At 40.3% G+C, this 9,229-nt stretch overlaps 1 protein-coding gene across 1 annotated transcript; it reads left to right on the forward strand.

The window, feature by feature from the left end:
• The first annotated feature begins 215 nt into the window (after positions 1-215).
• Positions 216-8,766, forward strand: ubap1 (ubiquitin associated protein 1). Its single transcript, XM_054783999.1, has 7 exons — positions 216-509; positions 1,916-1,964; positions 2,074-2,198; positions 5,034-5,846; positions 5,942-6,100; positions 6,316-6,417; positions 6,545-8,766. The coding sequence occupies exons 2-7, from the start codon at positions 1,925-1,927 to the stop codon at positions 6,683-6,685; spliced, it is 1,380 nt and encodes a 459-aa protein (XP_054639974.1). The 5' UTR covers positions 216-509; positions 1,916-1,924; the 3' UTR covers positions 6,686-8,766.
• The last annotated feature ends 463 nt before the right edge of the window (positions 8,767-9,229 follow it).

The following is a 9,229-nucleotide window of genomic DNA, read 5'->3' on the forward strand; positions in this document are numbered from 1 at the left end:
GAAATTGATATCTAAGTACTGCAGTAAATACAACATACATTCATTATCTGCATGTTCATTCACAACATATTGCATTTTGGCAGTGCTTTTTAGTTTTATTTAATAGAGATGTGATTTAACGTATTCTCTTATTGATGTTACTGAAATACTAATGCCTAGTTACTTTCCCACTGACGAACATGGGTCTTTGTGTCACACCCTTGTTACAAATACAAATGATATTGTAAGCCATATTGTTTGTGTATTTAATCTACTTAATACATTTCTGTTAAAAAAACAAACAAACCATGATCTTCCGGGAAGTACAGTTTGGCCATGAATGCGACGTCATATGGGTCTGTGACGTCAGACAGGAACCTGCGATCCTGACAAATCAAGATGGCGTCCCACGGCAGAACAGGAAAGAGATTTCATAATAAATAAAACAAATTCGGCTGTAATTCAAATCAAAGCAGCATATCAAATTGAAACAGAGTCACATTTGTAAGAGCAAGACGGAGCGGATACAGGTGAGTGGAATATTTCTATATGTATTTGCTCAGTTTCGTTACGGGGCGGTGGCAACAGTATTAAGTCAGGCCACTTGCGAAACCAAATCGCTATAGTTTTCCCCTAAAATGTTAGCCACTAGATAGTTTTTATGAATAGAATTTTGTATCCCCTATTAAAATAATATTCAACAGTGTTTTGTTGACGTCAGCGATTTCAGACTAGAGTGGTTAATTACAATATATGATAGCTTAGCCTGTTGCTAATCAATAACTTATCTGTCTTGTGCTAATGTTGTCGTTCTTTATGACACGGTGATATACGACGTGACCGCGTTCAACTTACCGGAGACGTTGGAACTGCAAATACTACTGTCATGGTTTGTATGGTTGAGTTAAAGGCAACGTCTCTCCTAAGCTGTTTTTATTTGGAGTGGTGTTGTTATTTTGTTATGACTAACTCCCATCTTATCTTTACCTAACGTGAGCAAAGCAGGACTAGTAAATGTCAATCTTTGAACGTGTGTTGTCATACAGCGTTAGAGAAAGTGATGTTGGGTATGTTTTCTGCTTGAATCAAATCAGACCAAATAAAGCTCTTTTTGTTCTCCAAACTGATGACTTCTACCAGTATCTGCCTCTCCAAACTGATGACTTCTACCAGTATGTGCATATGTGTCAACGGTGGTGGAAAGTTTTATTCAAAGTCATCTCAACTTCCTTTGTTGTTATTAAAAAACAAAAAAAGACCAATGGCTTGTTTTTACATTGCTGTAGTTGAAAGTACTCTTCCACCAATTATCTTTTGCCTGTATTGTCACATTAGCAACCCGACAACAGAGAAGAGCATCTTGTGACTGTTATCAGTGATTATCAACCTTGAATTTGTACAGTAGTTGCAGTCCCTATCTCTAGTGGTTCTCGGGGTCTTGTATTCCATCGATATGCTAAAAATGATAGATTTACTTCCTCTGATAATTTTAGGTCACTTTCTGAAAAGCACGTGGCTGTGTATTGGTGATCATTTTGTCCTAGATTGATACAAGTTAAGCAACTTTGCTGCTGAGGATTGGTTGGCAGTGATCTTTGCTATGTAGAATTTTAACGCAATATTATAGTATTTTTGTGTAAGTATGCACGTGGGTAAACAATGGCTTCTCTGTGTTGATCAAATCAGGCTTTGTTGTGCAGCATGACTAAATAAAGGATTATGTGAGCTAAGATTCAAAGCAGTGGAAATGTGCAAAGCCGCAAAGCCAAATGAAAGAACTTCGAATTCAAGTAGTGCAGACCATTTGTACTGACATATGACAAGTATGTCTGGTCTTTGAGACTCGCTTTGTCAATTACAAACACTGGAGCTCCTGCTGTTACACAAGTGTTTTCTATAAACAATCACATGCAGTAATAAGATATCTTTTTTTCAGTGTATCTAAATGGCTACAAGGAAGTCTGTATCGGATGCATACAACAATGGTAAGGGTTTGTGTATTTGAGCTGTCAATCATACTGTATGATTTCTGCTAGCCTTATTGATTCCAATGGTAAACTAACTATCACTGTTTTTTGTCATCCTTGGATGTAGGACCCATCAGCTACCTTGATGATGTTCCCTTCAAGGTCAATGAAAAGTTTCGCTGCCCTGCCAAAGTGGGTCTGCCTGTTGGCTTTTGTCTGCCAGACTGCGGCTCCTTGTTGGTGGAGACCCGGGTAAGTCATGTACAGTTTCTATTTTTGTTGTTGTTTGTAACTGGGGATGCACTGATCCACATTTTTTTGCTTACGAGCCAACCCCGATATTCCGATAACAGAGCTTTGTTTGCTTTATTGTTATTGTCATTATTGTTGACGTTATCTGAGGCTGTAGTAAACTCTCTACAGGCAAGTATGATGATGTACAAATACTGAATATACATGTATGTCCCAAAAAGCAACTTGAGGTAAGTATAAAGTAAGAACAACAGGAAATCCTGTTAACAGGAAAGTGTAAAATATTTCCACACAGTGGACATGTTGTGTTAAGGATGGGCGATATGGCCTAAAATCCATATTGCGATGTATATTGCAGCAATTACAATATATTTTTTGGCATATAAATTATAATATAAAAAACAGGTTCCAGGTTCCAAAGAATCCGCTTTTGGCTGCTGACGTATGTGGTAATGTAATGTATAATTTCCGCTTTTCGGACATGTGAATTCACAATGTACTTCCATCTTTATAAATGTTGTATTATTGTCTCTCTAAACTCTTATTCATCTACTTGTTACTCTCCTGTTAATAGCTGGTTACTCACCGCTGTAAAGCGGTTCCGACTAGAGCCCGACCGATGTGGGATTTTTGGGGCCGATGCCGATATTGCGGGCTGAAAAAAGCTAATATACGATGTGTCAGCTGAAATGCCATATATTGGCCGATAACCAATATGTTGGGCGATATATGAAATAAGAGCATTGACATACACAGAGTATGTACTATACATGAACATAAATTCTTATAATACCCAAAATACGATGGAACATAAAGAACCAGAAGACTACTAAATTCCCAAAAACACAATATAACTTAGTCATATTTACTAGCGATTGAAAAGTTGTATCTGCAGCCACTGAGTATTTGCAAATAGCTCAAAAGCAAACATTAAAAAGTAGAAAAAGACGTTGACTACAAACAAAATAAGAAATAATCAAAACATGCATCATGTTACTAGACTTAATACAAGAGACTAAACTACAATTTATCTAACAATGTAGCTGCTTTCAAAGCATGCAATATAAATATATATATAATTACAACTATTGTAATTTCCCTTGTATAAGCTTACTTTTTTCATAAACTTTACACAGACAGCAATTTATGGCTCAGTTCTAATCTCATGACATCTTCTTTACTTCAGAACTACTGCTAACCGTTTAAAGTCTGCCATTCGCAAGTCAGTGAGGAAACGGTAGCGCTTTCTTTGGCAGGAGCCAATCACAAGCGATCAATTAATTCATGACAGGCTTGTCAACCCATTGGAAATCGCAGGAGGTCATTGCTCAATATAACAGTTTGACTCACAGTGTCATCTTACAAAGAACGCTAAACTCATCACACAGCAACTCAACACACAAAAGGTAGCTAGGAAATATACAAGTACCAATACGAGTTTAAAATAAACAACAATTTTAACGTTTTCCCATAATGCATTGTTTCCAAGCACAGCATTCATTAGTGCCTGCAGAGGCGCTGCAATGTCAGCCGCCCTCTGGGCTCCTCTGGCTCCCTCTGGTGGACAGAGGCATCATTGTAGCGCCATCCATCCATTTTCTATGCCGCTTGTCCTCAAATTAAATGCTTTGCTCAGACAAAATACATTATGGGAAAACATAAAAATAGTTTGGTTTTTTTTTTCATTTTAAACTCATATAGATACTTGTATATTTCCTAGCTTCCTTTTGGCTGTTAAGTCGTTGTCGTCCGCAAAGACGGGGGCACTAAATTGTAGTGTTACATTGTTTTGCAAAGTCACAGCTTACCATGGTGTAAAAAAAAAGTGATTCCTCTTGCCGTTTCTGTCGTCGCCCCCTCTGCTGCAGCCGAGTGAGTGCGGCAGTGAGAGATGTACCTTGCCGGTCTGCGTCCGTGTGTGACGGGGAGGGGCCAGGTACGCAGAGTGTAGCACAGAGAGACACAGGAACAGAACAAAAGAATCTCCACGTAGCAAAAAAAGTTTATATATTGGTAACATATTTAACGATGTTTATTAATTCGTGATATGTCATCATCGTCCCTATGAATCGATCGGGGGGGCTCCAGTTTCACTGGACTTGTTTTAAACTGTACTAAGCCTTATTCTTCAGTTTTTGCTACTTTACATTCAAGTTTGCTTAGAGGTCAGCATTGCTTGTTTGTCTTAGTTTAGCAATTTCTCATATTCATCCAGTGATAATGTACTTGTACTTGTATAATTTACAGAAGAGCGCATTTTGCAGCCATTTAGCTGATAGCCGGCAGAGATACCAGCTGGATCGGATTTTTCCAAAGGTTGTATGGGCAATTTCCGTGAATTAAGATCAATACTGGATCTGATCAGCCTGAAGTATTGAAGTATTGCAAAACCATGCAAAAAATAGAGTACAGTGAAAAAAGTGAGGTTCTACAGTCTTCATCTCTACACTGTTACCAAACTGAATGTCACTAGGGTGCTTTCACGTGTCGTACTCAAATTGCTCAACTAGAATCAATAGGCTTTTATATTATAATAGGCCATTTGAATGGACGGCACCTTAGACAACCTTCCCAGTCTGTCCTGCTGCTTTCTTTATTTTTGTTTTTGTTTAAGAAATGAAGAACATTTTGTGAATATAATTGCTGATGTATAAAGCATGATGTAGAATCATGTCTTTGCCAGTGTTTGTGTACTCAAAAATTATTCAGCTGATTTTCCCAAAAACATAGTGTTCCACTGAGTAGACAGTCAGTGTCAAGTAATATGTAAAAGAAATACTGTATTATGGTGTTCTGAATGACTGATATTTCCCATAATCCATGTCCTGTCAACAGTATGACTTTTCTTTGGAGAATCGGAGTGTTCGCTGGGGTATTGAACTGGGTGAGGCCCAAGCAGCAGAGGCTCGAGCAGAAGACACCGCAGCCAAACAGGAGACAGAAAACGGAGAAGGCTTGGCTCAATCACAGGACATTAATGGTAGTGCAGGCAAGAAACGGTCTGCTATTGAAGACCAGGACCCTCCCCCACCAGCAATGAACCCTGTTCTGGCAGGATTGAGCCATGATGCTATCCTAACTCCTCTGCCTGCTCCAAGTTTTGGTCCAAGGAAAATCCAACCAAGCATTCCTCAGCCACATTGCCTCAACCTTGCTGACTTTGAGCGGGAAGAGGACCCCTTTGACAAGCTGGAGCTTAAAACATTGGATGATAAAGAAGAGCTTAGAAATATTCTACAGAGCCAGCCTCAACTTGCACCTTCTGTATCTCCACCAGAAGTTTCCCAGCTGGGGCCTACTTCACGTGGAAACAGCCCGTCTCCTCCCACCAACACCAGCCTCCCAGCAAAACATGGCTTTGCCCATAAACCCAATGGTTTAGTTTCTTTACTCGATATGGACAAAGTTGGGCATCATGGGAGATCAGGGTTTGAAGCAGAGGATCGACCCTGCAACATACGCTCTCTGACTTTTCCTAAACTTTCGGATTCTGGTGATCCTGATCCAGTAAGATACAGCCCAGTCCCTGCACCCATCCCTGCACCCCGACACAACCTACCCAATGGCAGCCCCCCGATTATACCCAAATCCCAAGTCATTGTTGCCCCTGAGCCGCTCAGCCTCAACAAGGGTGGTGGACCAAAACCGGTGAGAACAAAGATACAGACATGGCTGACTCTGCTTATTCAGTGACAAATATTTCCATCTGACTTAACTGATGTTCTTATTATATTGATTCCCAGGGAAACTTGTTGTCGGGTTCAGCAGGTTTGCCATGTGGGGGAGCCCTGCTTAGCATGACCCCCAGTGAGCGTCAATGTGTGGAGACCCTGGTAGGCATGGGGTATTCTTATGAGGGTGTTCTTCGGGCCATGCAGAGACAAGGGCAGAATGTGGAGCAGGTGAAGTAACCCCACGCCCAAATCACGACCTACACATTCATGTATCACTTCACATTTGAAATGTGCGCATACTGATGTTGGCTGATATTATACACGCCCTTCATTAAGACCAATCAGTGTTTCCCACCGGACCACAAATCTCCAAAGCTGTGGTGGTCCAAACAGGGTTTGAAAGCGTCAAAGTTACGGTAAACGATGTGTTCTCGTTGTCTAAGGTACTGGATTATCTCTTTATCCACGGACGTCTGTGTGAGCGAGGCTTCGATGCAAGCGCAGTGGAGGAATGTTTAGAGATGTACCAATGCTCAGAAGAAAAGGTGAGTACTTTTGGGCAGTAGGTTATGTTGAAAGTTTACCATAAAACTAATCAAATGTTCAAAAGTTGTCTTTCAACAAATGTGAATCTTTAAAATGACAATGTCGTATGTTTCTCTTCGTCATCAGGCATTGCAGTTTCTTGAGCTAATGTCAAGATTTGGTGAAATGGGATTTGAGCGGGAGGCCATCAAAGAAGTGCTGCTCGTTCACAACAATGATCAGGACAAGGCACTAGAGGACCTGATGGCTCGGGCCACAGCTAGCTGAGCAAAGCCAATGAACCAACTACTGCAGGACCTGACTCCTGTTACCACCCTACACAGCCCCTTTCTTTCTTCCCACCCTGTCACACCATGCCCTACGACATGTGCTTGCCTTGGCTGTGGAAGGGACAGCTGAGAGACAGTTGTGTTTCTCTGTGCTAAACTGTATTGTGTCTCAAGCACTTCTTCAAGACTGCGTGCCAAGAGTAACAATACTTCCAGCAGTGTTTATTTCTAATAAAGCCTAGGGTTTAGTCCCGCAAACTGGTACTGCTAGGATATTGAACAATGCTAAGGGAGACTTAGAAGAATTTGGGCTGTGGCACTTAGATGCCGTTTATATTTGCTTCCTCTTGGAAGTGTTGAGATAACTGCAGGTATAGCTGCAAGTCAGAAATGCGAGGAGGCGGTCACAGTCTTGGTTTAAACTAAAAAATAAACTGCATAACAGCTAAGCTGCCATCTTCCACTGCACAGTGCAGATTTACAGTAATAAATGGTAGAAGGGCCTTAAGGAGGCTTTCCTGAAACTCCGACACAAATCAACACATCACAAGTACAAAGGCATAGTGGCCAGACTTTTGATTTTTGATTTACTCATAATTTTTCATTGAAACCTTGAAAATAAGCGATACTACTTTTGCTAGTTCGCTTTTCTACCTGCACTGGAATAGCCTGTTCAAAGGCCCCCTCTAGATGAAATAGTATATACTAAAACGTATACCCTACTGGAATGGACCTGTCAAACTGCACACACACACGATTCTTAATTACGAAGATATTTAAAAGCTACACTGACACTTTCTTTTGAACAGAGTTCTATATAATGTAGGTATAATTACAAAAAATTACTCTTGTTTGCATACTGGAAACGTGTTCATTTTCATTTTCCAGCAGCATCACAGTGCAATAGAGACATTTCATATTCTGTAACCGGAAACTGCCGCTTTGAGCCGCTCTAATTGTTGGGCGATATGAAATTGTCTTCAAGTCTTGCTGGAAATTTGGATGTGAATTGGAAATGTTTCAGTGATTATATCATTCCATCATTGGATTCTTCTAATCAAACATGGCTTTTGTTGGTTGACTTATTCATTTGTTTTTTTTAACATGAAATGAGTGATCATCTTAGTGAGTTTTTCACGTCTTTTAAATGCAAAAAGTTACAAAGTCATGTATTTTGATTGATTTAAATAATTATGCAGAATAGAAGTGAGGGGGCATTCGCTGTGGATATATCCGCTGCATTGTCTTCCCAATGTACAGTAACATCCTGTGAAGGGCTGCTACTATTTGCACAACTGATCTTGTATTGTGTCAAAGCAAGAACCCCATTCATCTTTAAAAATAGCCAACACTATGAAACTAGGCTCAAATTAGTAGACACCCTGCCAATGATTTGGTAAAAGTCCTGGGTCTATACATTTAAAAAGCTTACATGACCATGTATGGGTGAAGTAGCTACGCTAAAAGATCAGTTGGCAAATTATTGTCACTCCCATTTAGTCACTTTACAGGTTGCAGATTTCAATGTTTTTTTTCTTTTTCCTCACTGCTCATCAGTGATTGCTGGGGTGACCGTCTTCTCGTTTGAGATCAACTGTGGCATTGCTAGACCTCCATTGTACACCTTGGTTTCAGAACATAATTACCAGGTTTGATAGTCATTTTTTTCTTCTGTCGTTTATACATTTTTCTTCAAGTGTATATGCACCAGCTGTTTATCTTACTACAACCTGAAGTTGAGGTCAACACTTGTTTTTTTTCCTTAATTAAACTTAAAAACAATTTGTTTATCACTAAATTGACATAGACACAATTAGGTGTCCGTGGGATGCACAGTTGGTTTTGGGTCGTATCCATCAGTGTCTCACCATGTTATAGGAGCAAGTTTAAGGGTTTGCAGATAGTTCTAACTTATCACCCAGAGGACCGTGTCGGTTCTAACATATCTGGTGACTAATCTTAGTAGGACATTATAAACTGAATGAGTTCCTTGATTGTGGGTTACAAATGTTGAACTTTCTCTTCTCTGACTTTGAAGGTCACAATGATTAAATAAGCAAATCGTTTCATCAAAAAACATTTAAGTAGTGAGAGTCTTACTGGTATGATTTGTGAGAAACGCTCCACACTGGCTTTTTTGTCCTCCACTGCAAATATACCCAGAGTAAATTCAGTTCAAACAGCAACAACAGCAAGATGATTGTACCTACAGTAGATGGCTCGTTCTCACATAAACAAAATCCAGGTGTTTTTCAGAAAATTAAATGAACACGTGTGTCATAGGGCCGCACGGTGGCCCAGTGGTTAGCATGTCGGCCAGACAGGTGTGTGCGAGGGTTTTCTCCAGGCACTCCGGTTTCCTCCCACATTCCAAAAACATGCATGTTAGGTTAACTGGTGACTAAATTGTCCATAGGTATGAATGTGAGTGTGAGTGATTGTCTATATGTGCCCTGCGATTGACTGGCGACCAGTCCAGGGTGTGCCCCGCCTCTTGCCCAAAGTCAGCATTCCCATGACCCTAGTGAGGATAAGCGGCATA

This window comes from Dunckerocampus dactyliophorus, chromosome 8 (genome assembly GCF_027744805.1).
Source record: "Dunckerocampus dactyliophorus isolate RoL2022-P2 chromosome 8, RoL_Ddac_1.1, whole genome shotgun sequence".
In the NCBI taxonomy this organism is placed as follows: Eukaryota; Metazoa; Chordata; class Actinopteri; order Syngnathiformes; family Syngnathidae; genus Dunckerocampus; species Dunckerocampus dactyliophorus.

Excerpts from the sequence above, each read along its gene's own strand:
- ubap1 (XM_054783999.1), top strand. The coding sequence starts at position 1,925 with ATGGCTACAAGGAAGTCTGTATCGGATGCATACAACAATG. Across the intron at positions 1,965-2,073 it reads ATCGGATGCATACAACAATG|GACCCATCAGCTACCTTGAT; the intron begins GTAAGGGTTTGT and ends CCTTGGATGTAG. Across the intron at positions 5,847-5,941 it reads AGGGTGGTGGACCAAAACCG|GGAAACTTGTTGTCGGGTTC; the intron begins GTGAGAACAAAG and ends ATTGATTCCCAG.